At 29.0% G+C, this 16650-nt stretch overlaps 5 protein-coding genes across 5 annotated transcripts; 3 read left to right on the top strand and 2 right to left on the bottom strand.

Moving 5' to 3' along the window:
* Positions 1–284: 284 nt before the first annotated feature.
* Positions 285–2519, top strand: anapc6 (TPR repeat-containing protein; the record flags this gene model as incomplete). Its single annotated transcript, XM_020572289.1, has 7 exons — positions 285–414; positions 527–801; positions 870–983; positions 1062–1187; positions 1270–1339; positions 1512–1845; positions 1934–2519. 7 exons carry the CDS (start codon positions 285–287, stop codon positions 2517–2519), a joined length of 1635 nt encoding a protein of 544 aa, XP_020438147.1.
* Positions 2520–2687: 168 nt separating this feature from the next.
* On the bottom strand, positions 2688–3664 carry PPL_01273 (FYVE zinc finger domain-containing protein; the record flags this gene model as incomplete). The annotated part of the gene is made up of 4 exons (XM_020572288.1): positions 2688–2748; positions 2968–3095; positions 3455–3497; positions 3576–3664. The coding sequence occupies 4 exons, from the start codon at positions 3662–3664 to the stop codon at positions 2688–2690; spliced, it is 321 nt and encodes a 106-aa protein (XP_020438146.1).
* Positions 3665–3855: 191 nt separating this feature from the next.
* PPL_01272 (calcium-binding EGF-like domain-containing protein) lies at positions 3856–8954 on the top strand (the record flags this gene model as incomplete). Its single annotated transcript, XM_020572287.1, has 9 exons — positions 3856–3884; positions 4088–4119; positions 4688–5174; positions 5232–5845; positions 5914–6243; positions 6318–6680; positions 6761–7326; positions 7553–8000; positions 8068–8954. 9 exons carry the CDS (start codon positions 3856–3858, stop codon positions 8952–8954), a joined length of 3756 nt encoding a protein of 1251 aa, XP_020438145.1.
* Positions 8955–9044: 90 nt separating this feature from the next.
* PPL_01271 (uncharacterized protein) lies at positions 9045–9821 on the bottom strand (the record flags this gene model as incomplete). The annotated part of the gene is made up of 1 exon (XM_020572286.1): positions 9045–9821. One exon carries the CDS (start codon positions 9819–9821, stop codon positions 9045–9047), a length of 777 nt encoding a protein of 258 aa, XP_020438144.1.
* Positions 9822–11123: 1302 nt separating this feature from the next.
* PPL_01270 (calcium-binding EGF-like domain-containing protein) lies at positions 11124–16621 on the top strand (the record flags this gene model as incomplete). The annotated part of the gene is made up of 14 exons (XM_020572285.1): positions 11124–11175; positions 11258–11338; positions 11405–11602; positions 11669–11983; positions 12216–12374; positions 12427–12720; positions 12785–13099; positions 13318–13492; positions 13561–13958; positions 14019–14852; positions 14919–15071; positions 15142–15456; positions 15488–15664; positions 16284–16621. 14 exons carry the CDS (start codon positions 11124–11126, stop codon positions 16619–16621), a joined length of 3804 nt encoding a protein of 1267 aa, XP_020438143.1.
* Between the last annotated feature and the right edge of the window lie 29 nt (positions 16622–16650).

Raw genomic sequence — 16650 nt, 5'->3', positions numbered from 1 at the left:
CTAAAATTTAACACATATTTTTAATGAAAATGTAACCATCGATAAAGGTAACCACTCCTTTTACACTTTTGGCTTTTTTTTTGCACACAACCGATCTCATAAATCTATATTTAATTTATTTTAAAAGTGTTCTTATTAGTGCTCAAAAAAAAAAAAGTATGATCATGATTTTTTTTTTAAAATTTTGGAGGGAACTTCAAGAAACAGTGCTTTGAAATGAAAATTTTGTTTGATCAAAATATTTGTGATAATTATGTTGTAATATTAGAATAGAATAGAATAGAATGGATATAGATAAATTAAAAGTTCAACTTTGTAAATTAGTTACGGATTCACTTGACAGACATTCATACTCTGCTTCAATATTTTATTGTGATAAACTACTCCAATTATCAACTCCCAATCCTTCTAAAGGTAATAATAATCTTTGTTTATATAATTACAATCAATTCAATTCAATACAAACAAAAAGAAAAAAAAATGAATTAACATTTTATTTATTGTTATTATGTTGTAATATTTATAGAATATAGTGATAATATATATTTATATTGTGATTGTTTATTTAGAGATAAACAATATCAAAGAACATCGTTTCTTCTACAGAAATATATTGAACAACCGAATTCGATTGTCTATAAGAAGCACATCTATTTGGCTGGTAGAGCGAAACTAGAGTTACAAAATTGGGAAAATGTATTAAAGATATTGGGTGATGACGATCAGCAAATGTTACAATATTATAATATCGTAGATAATCAACAACAACAACAACAAAATGATACAAATCAATCTATAAATGTAATTATAAAAATTACTATTAATATCTAAATTATTTGTATACTAATAATAATATATTCATATTCAAGATTTCATCAATGATATCACTTTTAAGAGCAAAAGCATTTGAAGGATTGGATAACTTGAAGAAAGCAAAGTATTGGTATATAAAATCACTTAAACAAGATTATAAGAATCATGAAGTAAGTAATAATTAATTAATAACTTTAATTAATTGTTGTTGTTTAATATTAATATAATTAATTATTATATAATTATAGTCATTTGAATCATTGGTTAATAATCATATATTAAATTATACAGAGGAATTAGAATTGATATCTCTATTGAATTTCTCAGCACAAGATAAATGGTTAGAAGAGTTATACTCTACATTATTAAAGAAAGTATGTAGCTTTATAAACATTTCCATTAGTTGACTATAGTTGCTAATTATCAAACAAACAAAAGTATTATAATATAACAAAGAAAGATAACAAGAAAAGATTTATAAATATAGATTGTGGCGATCAATCTATTAACCAATCACTTATCAACAGTAATGACTTTAAATCGGCAATGGCAGAGTACTATTTCTATCACTATCAATATAGAGATGCATATGAAATAACTAAAAGGTAAAGTTGTTATAGAATTGAAAAAAAAGAGTTTCTTCTTAAAATTTAGTTTTAGTTATTAACATTTTATTTATTATATTATATTTTTTTTAGTTATATTAAAAGATGATAAATATTATAATAATAAGACATGTTTGATGGTGAATCTATCGTCGATGTACGAGCTTGGCATGAAGAATGAACTACACTATCAATGTCATCAGTTGATCGATAGTCAGATACAACCGGCCATCGCATGGTATGGAATTGCATGTTACTATCACCTGATACAGAACATCGATATGACACAGAAAGCATTTACAAAATCGACAACCTACGACTCGAAACTCGGTGCGTCATGGCTCGGTTTTGGACACTACTTTGCCAACAAAGGTGAACACGACCAAGCAATGTCTGCCTACAGAACTGCATCAAGATTATTAACTGGGTAACATATCTCTTTTCTATCAATCAACAAACTATAACCAATATATACTAATATTATAACATCCATATTATCTATCTAACACAATAAGATTACATTTACCTTTACTTTGTATTGGAATGGAGTTGATTGGAATACATAACTTCAACTTGGCGGAACAGTATCTTCAGCAGGCATTAGACATATGTCCATACGATCCGTTAATCTATAATGAATTGGGTGTAATCGCTTACAAAGCTCATGATTTTAAACAAGCAATTCAATTCTTCTTAAAAGCATTAGATATTGCTAATTTTAACCAACAACAATCATCTAATAACAACAGCAATAGCAATAGTAATATTTTATTTAAAAGTAATAATACAAGTAGTAGCATAATTAAGAGTCAATTTCCAACATTGTTCAATGCTGCATACGAGCCAACACTCTTTAACTTGGCACACTGCTATAGAAAGTGCAGACAGTTCAACGAAGCTTTGAAGTACTATCAAATAGCACACACACTCTCACCAGGTAACTCATCGATCTACAGCGCACTGGGCTTCACTCATCACCTTCAAGGTAACTTTGACGAAGCAATCGATTACTATCATCAATCACTCTCGATTCGCGACGACAACTTTACAAACACACTCCTAAACAAAGCACTCTCACTTTCATTATTAAAATTTGAATAAATAAAAATCCATGCTCAAATTAAGTAAATCCATTAATTTCCGATACCATAAAAATAAGTGCACCTTTTGAAAAAAAAAAAAAATATCTTTTTTTTTAAAAAAAAATATCTATTCTTTTGTTTAATGAATTCACTTCTATTCTTTGCTAATATTTTCTGTATTCTGTTTTTAAAGTTGGTTTAAACCTGGGCTAAATATTTGTTTTAAATCTAATGATGATGATGATTCTCTTACAAAGATAAATAATAAAAAAAACTAAAGGGTAGATGAAGAATTGAATATTGATATCTAAAAGTATGACAGTAGTATGCTGACTGATTCTGATCTGTGAAATGAAGTAGTAATTTGTTTGATTGTTTTAAAATAAAAATATAATAGTTTTATCTAATGATTTTTGTTTTTTTTTTTTTTTTTTTGTTTTCTTTTGTTGTTGTTATAATAATTTTACATTGAAACCATACGGAAGCATCCATCACAGACACGAACTGGAACGAAATTATAGTTCAACTGGGGAATCTTACAACTGTTAGCAGAGCACTTTTGACAAAATACCAATCCACATCTCCTGCAATGATGCTATTAAAAGTAACACAGAAAAAAGAAAATCAATATATTAATAAAATTGATCGATTTGATTCAAATGATAACATTTGTTTAGTCGTTAGTTCGTTCATCTATCATCAATCACTTATGCCAATCAATCATCTCACTACTGCTGTTTTGTTTTTCTGTTGTTTTCTCATCCTAAATAACTAATTATCTGTTGGTCAAGCTTTTGATCTTGATTTTTTAGAAACGATTGACTGAATGATGATTCTTTTGTTTGATTTGCTGACTAGAACTAAGACGACTCTACTTCTCAAGTAGTAGTAGTATAGAATAGAATAGAATAGATTGGTTTGTTGCTTGATTATGCAACTGTATATATTACATACTCTTCTATTTAATAATGTGAAATTAACTTTGCATTTAGTACAGCTATTGTTTGATAAATAAAGAAAGAATTGATTAATTTAATCCTGTTGTGATGCATTCCAATGTGTAGACTCTACTTACTTGTTAACTTTGTCATCGTCGACCCACTTTGGTCTAGAGTTTGTAAAGGTTGGGTCTGGCTTGAATGAAGTATCTTCGTCGAATTCCATTTTTGTTCTATATATTTATATGATGGTTTGAATATTGAACACTGTATATATATTGTTGGTGGTGGTGTGAATGTGAACCGATTTTGTTGTTTGCTAGCTGGTTGTTACCGGCAGAGTTTTGCGTGTGGTATCTGAAAAATAAAAAATATATAAAAAAAAAAAAAAAAAAAAGAAATAGGAAATAAAAATATATGACTGAAAAAGTTGTTATTGATTCCCAGTTTTTGATAAAATAAAAAAAAAAAAAAGTGTCAAAATTGAAAAAATAATTTTTTTGAAATAAAAAATCAGTTAAAAAAAAATTGATAAAAATCAACATTGTTAATACGATTCACCAACTATCAGATATTAAATTAAAAATCGTATTTTTTTATTTTTATTTTTATTTTGCTTCTGTTTTCAATTTGATTATTAAGAAAATAGAGTTACAAAGTTAATTGTTCAAAATAAATATTGTATGTTCAAATCATTCAAAATTGTTCTTAAAAAGTAAAGACAATATAAAACAAACGATACGAATAAAGTCTTAAAAATAAAATACAGAAAAAAACTTTTATTTTTACAAGTATTTAATTATTTACTTAAATAATCGATCAAGCGTCTGCAAATGAATATAGAGCAGCGAAACAAAACAAAATTTAATGTGTTTGAGGTATTTATTTATTTTTATTTTTTTTTTTTAATGAAACCCTCGCAATTCTTATAGCTTTTCTCAATAACACGATGGTTTGCGACTTTAAAAAAAAAACTTTTAGATTTTTTATTTTTTCATCTTGATTTCTTCTTGCAAGCAAACTTTTTATTGAACTAAGTTGCAAGAATCAGAACAAAAGATCACAAAAACGAAAAAGTAGATAAATATCTACCATACAAATATCAAATGATATCATTCACATTAAATAGATATTTTATACTATTTATTTTTTTATTATTTCAAGGTAATCAAAAAGATTTTTTTTTTTTTTAATTTTTAAATATTAATCAAAATTTTTTACATTGCAACAGTTCATTTAAATAATTCAGATATCCATGTTTATTTAACACCACCAAGTGGTTTTTGTGGAGCTACCAACAATGCCAGACTTACAGTTGCCATCGAAGATTCAACGATTGTTAGTAACCTAAAAATAAACTATACGGTTATCGAACAAAAGTTAATACCTTCATTAGGATCCGGCACTCAACTGGCGTACTTTGATTTACAGTATACCAAAAACACTACAGTAAATATTTCCTTTACGATTGGTTCCACTTATTATTCGATTCCACACACTCTGGGGTGCACCATACCCACGGTCAGAGTGAATTCTCTATCCCAGGGGCTTCTTTCCACGCCTTTCAATTATATTTTGCACGGTGGAGTAAGACTTCCCTCGAGTGCTAACCAGCCTACAGGTTGTGCTTGTGATACCTATTCATGTGCAATCTACCCGGTGAAGGCGACTACGAAAGATTGCACCTACCTCATAAAGTTAACACCTCTATTAAAATCAAGTATTCCCACAACTCTGTTAGTGCTCTTGAATTTCAATGGTAGTCCACAGGTACCCCTTACTTTGTCAATTAGATCAACACTCTCCCCGAAAGGTTCTATTCTCACACCAAGGATCCAAACTACCGACTCCCTTTTAAATATAAATAATCCGCTAGGCAGTATCAATATCCAAGTCCCAACTGTTCTGCTATCGGATAGACTCTATTTCGGAAGTACCAATGTCTCACCTTTTTCCAGCAAAATAATTCCGCTTCAAGGAAATCTGCAGAGTGCATTGATACAATATTCAACTGGTTTCCCTCTAACCAATTCAACTTACACTTTAGAGTCATGGGATTTTGGAAACAACAGCAACAGCAACAACAACAACAACAGCTACCTTTCTCTTCAATATAACATCTCACCACTCGCTATTAATGCCCCTTTTTTACAACAAATCTCATCACCAATATTAGCAAGTTTATTATTGTATTCAGTAGACTATTTTGACACTTCTTTTCCGATTAGACTCAATGATAAAATGTTACCGGCATTTCCTTTTGGCTATCAATTTAATGGATCAAGTTTTATTTGTGTTACAATTTATCCACCATATTTATCTTCATCCAGAATTTCCCAAATCTTATACAATAGAGTTTTAAATATGGATGTCCAGTTTACATATAGCCAATGGGATAATTATACATGTATGTTAAGTAATTGAGCTGAATCAATTATAAATATTTTTAGTGCCTATAACTTATTTTCTTTAAAGTCCCCATACCAGCTTCATCTCCACCCAAATTAAATAGTATTAGAATGGAGCAATTTGATTCCTATTCATATGTTCTTCAGCTACAGATTCAATCTCAAGCAGATTTCTATCAAGCGATCACATCAGATGGAGATATTATCGATTATAAATATCTAACAGATGGCAATTTCACTTTTGGTACATACGAAATTTTGGTAAAGATGAAACCAACGCCTCAGTTAAGTGCCCAAAAAACATACCAAATCATTGATATCACATCAACAAGTTCACTATTTATTGAAAATGCATTATATAGAGCCGATTTGCCACCTCTTCCAAGTCCACCTTTATGTATGTATATATTTTTTAGAAACAATCTAATATTGTTTTCATTAACAAATGGTTAAATTCTTTCTTTTTGGTAGTTTCTATTGACCCTTTCAAAATTAGTGAATTCTACTTTCAACCAAATAATCTAGATATTAGCGATGGTTATCAGGATACTGTACTCTATTTCAATCTCTCTGATATGTCAGATTTAGATAAATATCAAAAGCCCAAAATTCAAATTTACTTTCATGAACACTATGCCGACGAAAAATATATCTTTGAGGGTAGTTACGATAGATCATTGAACAAGTTTGTTATTCCCATTAGAATAAGAGCAAGACTTTTCTCTGGATCCATTAAATATACATTGTTTTCCTATCCAAATCCAATCCCCAATTCATTGCTCTATTCTATATACTCAATTAAAAATCAATCACTTTTAAATGTAACATCAAATTGTAAGTTAAAAAAAGTTTAAAAATTTATATTTCCAAATAATTATTAATATTTATTTATATATATTTTTTTTTCAATTTAGTTTCTGATAATATGGGACCAATGATTAGTGATATTAAATCAACAGTTCCTTCCCCATTAATTTTAAAATCAGTTACTGTAATCGGATGGAAATTTACAGTTGAAGATCATACTGGTTTTGATTATGGAGTTGCCAGAGTACAGTCTGATGAAATGCACAGACCCACCAATTTTTCATTTTCACCAAATGGCAGATATTTCATTTCCGGTGATGCCTTTTCATCTACCTATGGTATAGATTTTAGCATTCCTTATCCGTTTGGTAATTCTACATTTAGAATTGACTTTGTCCTCTATGATATTCTTGGAAATATGGCTACTTCCTTTGAAGATTTTACAGACAAATCCAATTTTGTCAATCCATTCTTTAATTTACTTAGTTCAATGGTCTATCAACAGAGGACCATTCAAGTATTTTGTTATCAACCATTTCCTTCTTTACAATTCAATTGGATCAGCTCTTTGAGCATCAGAAGCCCTACAATCGATGTTCTACAAACAGCAAATATCGAGCTATATTTCAATGTCAAATATACACATCCAATGAGTACCTTCTACCAACCAGTAGTATATTTCCAAACAATTAATCAACACATCGCATCATTTAATTCGGTTTTTTTACAACTCTTCATCTGAAGATCTGGATGTTTGGTATTATGTAAATGGTACACTACCCTATGGTTTCGGATCGGTTGGAGGTTGTTTTATTTCAATTTTTGGAATTACAAACACCTTTAATTATTACTCTGGTATGAATGCCAAAGATTTGAAGGACAAACAAAACTTTGTCAAGCCCACATATAATCTACAACCCACTCCAATTGTCAGCCGTGTAACCTATGAAAGTTTCAGTAAGAACATTACAATCTATGGATATAGATTGGGAATCTTAGGAATATCAAATAGCACTCAGGTTTTCGTTAACAATGGAAGTGGATACAAACAATGTCCACTACTATTTATCTCTGCCCCAGTTATTGTTTGTCGATATTCAGGTGATCTACAATCGAATTCTAGGTTGCAAGTAAGGGTGATCAGATCAGTTGTGTCAGGAGACCTGACATCAAATGAAGTTTTAGCAGAGAATATCCAATCAAAACCATCACAATCACTTCCAACTCCTTCACCTACATCTACAACGACTACCACTCCATGTACCATGCAATGTTATAATAATGGTGTTTGTCAAAATAATCAATGTATATGTAAACCACCATATTGGGGACCAAATTGTAATTCACGTAAGTTTTATTTTGTATTTTTTTCATTGATTTTAAAGAATTAAAATATTAACTATTAATTATTTAGAAACCATTGGAGTACCAAATCAACCGGATGAAACATCTCCAACTATTATCACTGATAATTTAGATAATTTCTCTTCTGGAGTATCAATTGTCGAGCTTAGAGAGATCAATCCAACAATGGAAATAGCTGCAAGATACAATCTTACCAAATGGGAATATCAAAATATTACCAATGTAGATGATGAATATCAATCGTATAGTTATACTACAATCATTTATTCGAAACCAATTTCTAGTATCATTGTAACTGTCAATTATTTCCCAAAACAAACCGAATATCAGTTTGCAGGAAAAACAATTAGCATGGCACCAAATTCAGTTAAATTCTCAATCACTTTGTTACCATACCCATTTTCAGATCTACTCAATTCACTTCAGGTTGTAATCTCGACCAAAGTCCAATCAAAGTCATCGTCAGACAGCTGTTCAAAAACAGAGAAAGGAGAGGATAGTGGTAATAACCTTCAATGGATCAATATGAGAATCAATGACGTTTCAATCTATGGTAGATTTATAGATACAGCTGTGGTAGATGGTAGAAATATTAGAATTAGAAACACAATCATTAGCGAGAGTAACTCTGCAGAAGAAAGTGGTTCTACAACAAATTCAATGGAAGTATTGATTGCCACCACAGTTCCATCCTACCAAGTCTTGGCCGATATCGATCCTGATTTTTCTGTGTTATTGAATGACGACGAACTTGAATGTGGAAAAAAATCAAACTCTTCAAATCGATTGATTGCCATCATAGTTGGATCTGTTGCCGGAGGTTTGGTCTTAGTTTCCATTTTAGGTTTAATTATTTTCAAAAAATTTAAATATCAAATGAAAATATATATGGCATCTAAAATCGAAAGAAACAAAAAAGACATTAGTTTAAACTAAAATTAAAAAAAATATGGTATAAATAAATCTATTATTCTATTAAAAAAAAAATTGTAATCTTTTTATTAGAGTAACAGTGATAAGTTTATTTTATGTTTCTACAGAGGCAGTTAAAGTACATCTTCCATCCATCGTTGTAAGTTTCAGTCCACTCTTGTAGAGGAACGAGGTTTTTGTTGATTTTCTTGCTTTGGCTATGGCGATAATACAATCACTTCCGATTTGATTGGAGGCTAGATTCACCTTTACCCTACTCTTTCCAAATACTTTGGCAATCGAAAGAGCACCTTGATTACCGATTTGATTCTTGGAGAGGTCGATTGTTGTTATTGTTTTGCTAGATTCTAGCGATTGTGCAATTGCTAGAGCTCCTTCCGCACCAATATGATTGTGTGACAGGTCAATGGTTTGGATCGTCTTGTTATCACGTAAAGCATCGGCAAGTTCTTTGGCAGCTTTATCGTCTAGCGCGGTACAATGAAGGTTTAGATGTTTTACACTTTCAGAGTGGGCAATTCCAACTCCTATAATACTTGTTCTAGTGATATCAATTTCCGAATTGGAGAGGTCCAGCACAGTGATGGTTCTGGAGTTGATCAACATGTTGGAAATAGTTGACAGAGCAGTATCCAAAGCAACTGGTTTATATGGCATTAAGAGATGTTGTAGACGTTTCGGTACCAATCTTATTGTTTGCACAGAGAGGAATGCATATTGCCGCCACAACTTGCAAACTAAACTTAGAGTAACATAATATTTCGAAGGCATTTCATTATTGAAAACATATTCAAAAACTTTGAAAATAATACTCGATGGTAACTCTATTTCATCTCCACCAAAACGAAAACTATGTTTAACAAATTTCATTCTTTTTACTTTTTTTTATAGATAAATAAAATAAAGAGTTATTATTTTATTTTAAAAGGTTAATTTGAACAAAAAAAAAAGAGTAATATCTGTTGATACAAAAAATAGGAGATGAAGTTATTGTTGATTAATATCTCTGATTTAATATTATAATTATTAATATATTTATTTATTTAATATATATTATTATTTGTATAACAATAATAAAAACTTAAGATAAATTGTTTTGATAACAAATTATTATTATTATTATTGTTATTATTAAATTCAAATGTATATACCGATTCAACACAGCGACACCTGTTTGCTGTTAATTATTTTTTAGTTCTATATTTAATTTAATTATTGAAGTTGATTTATTTGTATTAACTTCTTCATTTCTTACTCGCTCATATGACAGCGATTACAGTGATATGTATGAACAAAATCAAATACAATCAATTTTCATTCACCCATACCACTCTTATGTTCACTCTTATTTTACACTGCAACATAATATTTTTCACAGTCATCAAACATATAAAAAAACAAAAAAACAAAAAACAAATATTTATCTATTCTACATTTACATAAACAAAAAAAAACAATTATTATTTTTGATGATTGGGTGAAAATATGTGTGATCATATAAAAAAATAAAACAACATTCACTAATCAACCACCTAAAAAGAAAAATAAAAATAATTAGTGTCAAAAAAAAAAAAAAATCTTTGCGCATGGGGTTAGTTCAAAAAAATGTTCCAAATATACATCATCATCAAAAAAAAAGATCTTTTTTTTTTCAACAAATTATGTTTTTTTTTTGTTCAAATTTCCAGTGTTTGTATACAAGTGAAAATTTTTATATGGGGGTTAATATGGGAGGAAAAAAAATTAATGCGAACCCCATATAAAAATTTTGTGAACTGGACTTGTAAGTATTTTTTAATATAATTTTTAAATATAATCTATTTTTATTAATTATTTTTTTTGTTTTTTTTTTCTACAACTATCATTATCATGATAACTAAATATTAAATAAAGATCTTCAACCCCAAATTATTTAAAGATTAGGATTAGTTTTGTTAATGTTAGATTTTTATTTAAGTAATAAACAAGAAAAAAAAGAAATCTTTGTAATGCTAAATCTATTATGAAAAAAATTAAATATCAAGATATTTCCTTTCCGAAAGATTTTTAGGAAGATATGAAATCTTTAGTGTAAGTACATATAAATCAATCAAATTTTGAATAAAATTCACTACGTTATTATAAATCTAATTTTTTTATACTTTAATAATATAAAACTATTAAAAAAATAAAATGAATTATAATTATTTGTTTTTAATATCTTTAGTTCTTTTATTTGAATTAAGTATGTTCCAAATTAAATTAAATTTTTTATAGTTTTTGTTAAAATTAATTTATTTTTTTATAATTTTTTATTTAAAATTTAGATTTTGTAAATGGAGTAGCAGTAAATTTATTGGCATATAGGATTCAAGAACCTTTCCCTTTTAAAGATTCTAATAATAACTGTAATTTTGGATCATCTTTTGTTGTTTCATATCCAGGGTTGCTTACATCAAACAATTTTAGAATAGTCTCACCAAATCCGAATACTTTTCTTAATGTGCTAATCTCCTACGATAATTCCTCTACAGTAATAAAACAATTATTTACATTCCAATTTTCTATATCTCTGCCACCAGGTGTTGTGACTACCTCTATAACTCTTGGTATTTCTGATCCTATCGATTTTATAGAAACCACCTTCGTATTGTCAGGTTATAATTGTCAAGGTAAAATAATATAATTTAAATATATTTCCTATTTTATATTAAATATATATTTAACCTTTAAAATAGAGTTGGATATGGGGGGATTTACTATCAATAATTTTTCTAAACCAACAATGTATGTGGGACCAAATATGGTATCTTTAGTAGAGTTTCAATTCCCTCCAGAAGTCTCCAATGTAGATGGTCCAATAGCATGTTCTACAGTCTATAATACTATATCGTGTGCAGTTGCACCAGAAGCAGGATCTCGTTTTGCCAGATTGGTTGTTGGGTTTACAATGGTTCCCCCAATTAGTTCATTACCTTCGACAATTCCCTTGACACTTTCATTTAGAGGTGTCAATGTCTCTCTCGATTTCCCAAATGTATTCCCTACATCAAGTAAGCGTTAATCATTTAACCTAATTAGATTTCAATACTTATTAATTTAATTCTTTATATTTATTTCAAGTTCCTAGTTCCATTATAAAAAATGAGTTACACTACCCACCGTCCGGAACAACTGTTAATCAAGATTATCAATTGTCATTAATTGATAAGCTTGATTTTCTCTGGGTAGAAAATTCAAGCGCAATGTTTGTTTCTGTATATAATTTTACATTCTATTATCAAGTTACACCTTTTAGATTAGTAGAGTTTAATCAATCTCATTCTTTATACATGGACAGTAGACAATTTGGTACATTAGAGGCTGGAAAAGCATCAACATATATGATAGATGTAACATCGACTCTTATTTCCGATACTTATTCATCAACATTTAACCCATACAGTAAGTTATTAATAAAATAATCATTAAATAAAATATTAATTTTGCTATTAAGATTTTGGTAGTTTAAATAATGTAGAACAGGTATTCGATTCTCAACTCGATTGTTATTTGGTTAGTTCTTATCTCCAATTGAGTGCTATTGCTACACCAAATTTAAATGTTATGATGAGTCCATCAGATAGTATAAATATACCCGCTATGTTACCATTCTACTACAACTACTCTTCAGAAGGTTATATTTTTAAAGTAGTCTATCCACTTTACAAATATTATTCATATGGAGGATCTTACCTAAATTATTTACCTGGTGGAAATGGTTATACTCCTATTCCTGTCTTGACATATGGTATGATTAATTTATCATAAATTTTGTATTTTATTTTATTAATTTTATTTAATTTATTTTTTAGATTATAATGCTATTTTGCAATTCATTATATTCACACCTGTATCCTATCCAATTATCATGTCTAGATTTAGTGTTGTTTCTACTTGTCCAATTCTATCAGTAAGAATGGGATCTGCAAATTTCAAAGCAAATGATATTCTCATAGATGGAACCTATACCAATGGAACATATGAAGTAGTTTTCCCCTCTACTTCTGCTTCCATTGAGTTTTCTCTATATGATGCCTGCGCCAAACAATATTCATACTCAAGTGGCCTGTTTTATTCTCCTTCTACAACTTTTGTATATTTTGAAACATTAACAAAAAATCTTTATTGTAAGTTAATTGATACCTTTGGAATTTGAAATATTTATTAACATATTCATTTTAAGTGACCCTCAATATTACCGATTTTGTTTATTTTCAATTTTCAAACAATAATTTCAATGTCACCACAGACAAAGCAATCACATCCCTTGAATTCAAGTTGAGAAAATCCTATCCAGATGCAGAGGTTTTCATTACATTACCATACAAAAATAATTTTCTAATAGCAGAATTTAATTCTGTTAGTCAATCATATTTCATTAATAATATAACTATTCCTCAAGGAATTCCACCTGGAAAGATTACTTATGGAATATTTATATCGAATTTTATTTTCGATTCCTTTATACTAGAAACATATTTTGGAAGTAGTGCTTCTCTTTATGTTACCAATACAAGTAGGTTATTTTGTTTAATATTTTTATTACTATTATTAACTTTTTTGACAAATTACAAGTTACCCTTTTTAGTACACCAATGCTCGATTCTATAGCTGCTTTCCCAAGTACAGTTGTAACTTTGAATGTTAATCAACCAACAGAGATTGGATGGAATTTAACAATTTCAAACAAGATTGGATTTTCTTATGGTGAAGTTGATATTATCTCTGATCTAGACTTGGTTCCTAGAAGAATCCATTTTAATATATCAAATCTTGTTTCCGGTGACAAGTTCAATGGTGTATATAGAGTAACCTTTATGAAAAATTCAACATGTAGAGAACAAGGATACTCCATGAAGAATATGTCCTTATTCTCAGAAAGAGCTGATCTTAATATAATGGATATTCCTTTTAACCCCTTATCTACTATATATGGTTCACAGTATGAAAATCAATTAATAGTTTATACTTATTGTGTATTAATATGTAAGTAAAATACTCTTTAAAAGCTATTGCATCATTTTAATGTATAATATCTCTATTTAGCAAATGACGGAGACGCACCTACTTTATCTTTTTTCAATGTATCAACAAATTCAATTGACGTCGGTACTTTGAATAGAAAGATTTCATTCAGTTTTGTCTTGAATGAATTTACCAATGGAACTGGTATATCAGAGAGACATCTTCCAAAGATTCAAATAGTTTCTCTAAATGGAAATTACATTGAAATTCAATCATATTTATCTTCGGGTAATGGTTTTGTAAATTCCTATATTGCAGAATGTGACTTACCGTTTGGTTTCGGAATGGATTTTCTTTTGATAAGTATGAGTGGAATATCAGACAACAATGATAACAAAAGAGGTTATACATCTACAGATCTAAGAGATTTAGCCTTCCCCTATTCGGTTAAACTAACTTTAACTCTGGATCAACCGTATTTAACTACATCCTCAAGACTTACTGCCAGAGGAGGTAAAATCATTGTCTATGGTAGATCATTTGGTAGAGACGCGAGCACATTTTCAGCAAAAATAGATTATCGTGATGGTCAAGGTTATCAAAATTCAACATTTTCTCAAATCGGCGCTACCGTTTTAACTATTAGCAATATTCCACAAATCCAAGCAAGCTATATTACAGTTTATGTAGTTAGAAATAACATTCAATCAAACATTCTAGTTATTCCTATTATAAGGGCAATACCTGAACCAACTACTACCCCCATACCAACCACTACCCCGACACCAACTCTTTCCCCAACTCCTACTGCTGAACCACAAAAATGCATTGATTTATTATGTTATAATAATGGAAAGTGTATCAACTCTAGTTGTGTATGTCAATCACCATGGTATGGTCCATCATGTTCTTCAAGTAAGTTTAAAATTAATATTAAATTTTAGTTTTCATTCTATTAATAATTTTTGTATTTTTAAAAAGAAACCATTATTACCCCAATCCCTCCGGCCTACCAAGAACCAATAACAGGAACAAATATAACAGAATCTGGAAGTCTAATCACAACATCGATCGAAATCATTGGGATCAGAGAATTGGATGCAACAATGAATGTTGTTCAAACATTCAATATCAGTAAATGGTATTTTACAGATCTAAGTACGACTTTAACGAAATCCAAAATATTTCTATTCAACACAATTAGACAATAGATCAACATTATTAAATGTATCGATTGAATATTTCAAGAATTCAGACAATATCACATTTGCAGATGAACAACTCTTCATTCCAGAATCGACAATCAAATTCTCAATGAATATGAGTTCATATCAATTCAAAGATCAAACGAATCTCATTCAAATATTGATGAGATCATCGATTCAAACAGATAAATCGGATGTTTGTTCATCATCTGGTGTTGGTGTTGTCGATAAGAGTGTTCAATGGATCAAATTGAATGTTGGAGATAACAGTCTTTATGGAAGATTCCTTTCGAAGGGTGTCGTAGACAACAGGGGTCAGAAACATTCAGAATATAATCATTGAAGATGACGAAGATCAAACCAAACAAATGCGATCAGTAACCGTTGGTATTACAGTTGGAGCTTATAGTCAATTTGTTAGTTTAGATCCAGATTTCTCAAATCTAATTGATGTTGGAGAAACAGATACCTCTGATTTCATTTGTTCATCATCAAAGAAATTAAGTAATGGTGCAATTGCTGGTATTGTTGTTGGTGTTGTTGTCTTTGTTTCAATTGCGATTGGTGCTACAATATATATTCTAAAGAGAAAGCAATATAAACTACAAGAAATGAAAATGAAGAAAAGATTGAGAGAAATTAATAACAAAGGACTTTAATAAAAAAATAAATATTATTATGGTAAATTTTTAATTGTTAACCAGGTGATCAATTTTTTCAGTTTTAAGATAATTTGCAAACGAAAAATCAACGGTTTTAGAAATATTAAAATCTTATTTTTTATTTTTTTTTCCACCTTTTTTATGATTTTACAAAAAATAGGGTCCTGTATTTTGTTGCAAAACATGCATCTCATGATAAAATTTTATTCATCAATAAAAAATCCTTGATATTTAAAAATATCGAGATTTTTGCTGATTCTACAAATCTTTTTTAAAAGACATGTATCTAGTTCATTAGTTTGAAATGGATTAGATTTTAATCATATCATCATTTAAGACTTTTACCATTATTCTATTTTTTTGAGAATGAACAGTATTATATCTTTGATTTTTACCATTTTTCTGACAATCAGTAAGTTTATTTTTTTTATTTGTTTTTTATTAGTTAAAACACAAACTAAATCATTAAATATAATAAGGTTTTACAAATGGAATTAAAATTAAAAATGCACATATTCAAGAAACTATTCCTATAAAGTCACTCGAGAATACATGCTCATACAAGTTGACAGTTGCTTTAGAAAGTCAAGATTCAAATCCATCATATTCATTTAGCTTTGTTGAACCGGCTGGAACTGAGTTTACTTTGGTAATGAACTCTAAAAGTGAAGGTGTACAGTTATTCTATATAGATATGAAAGTTAAGATGGATCCAATGGTTACATCTTCTTCTTTTAAGCTCAACATGAAAGATTCAACTTTTAATGTTGATTATACCGCAAATTTGACTTGTTATGGTAATGTGTTCGAAATTTAAAAATATATATATTTATTATTAACAAAAAT

The sequence above is a fragment of the Heterostelium album genome, assembly GCF_000004825.1.
Source record: "Heterostelium album PN500 unplaced genomic scaffold PPL_contig1, whole genome shotgun sequence".
Lineage (NCBI taxonomy): Eukaryota > Evosea > Eumycetozoa > Acytosteliales > Acytosteliaceae > Heterostelium > Heterostelium album.
This window is presented reverse-complemented; position numbering and strand designations above follow the sequence as displayed.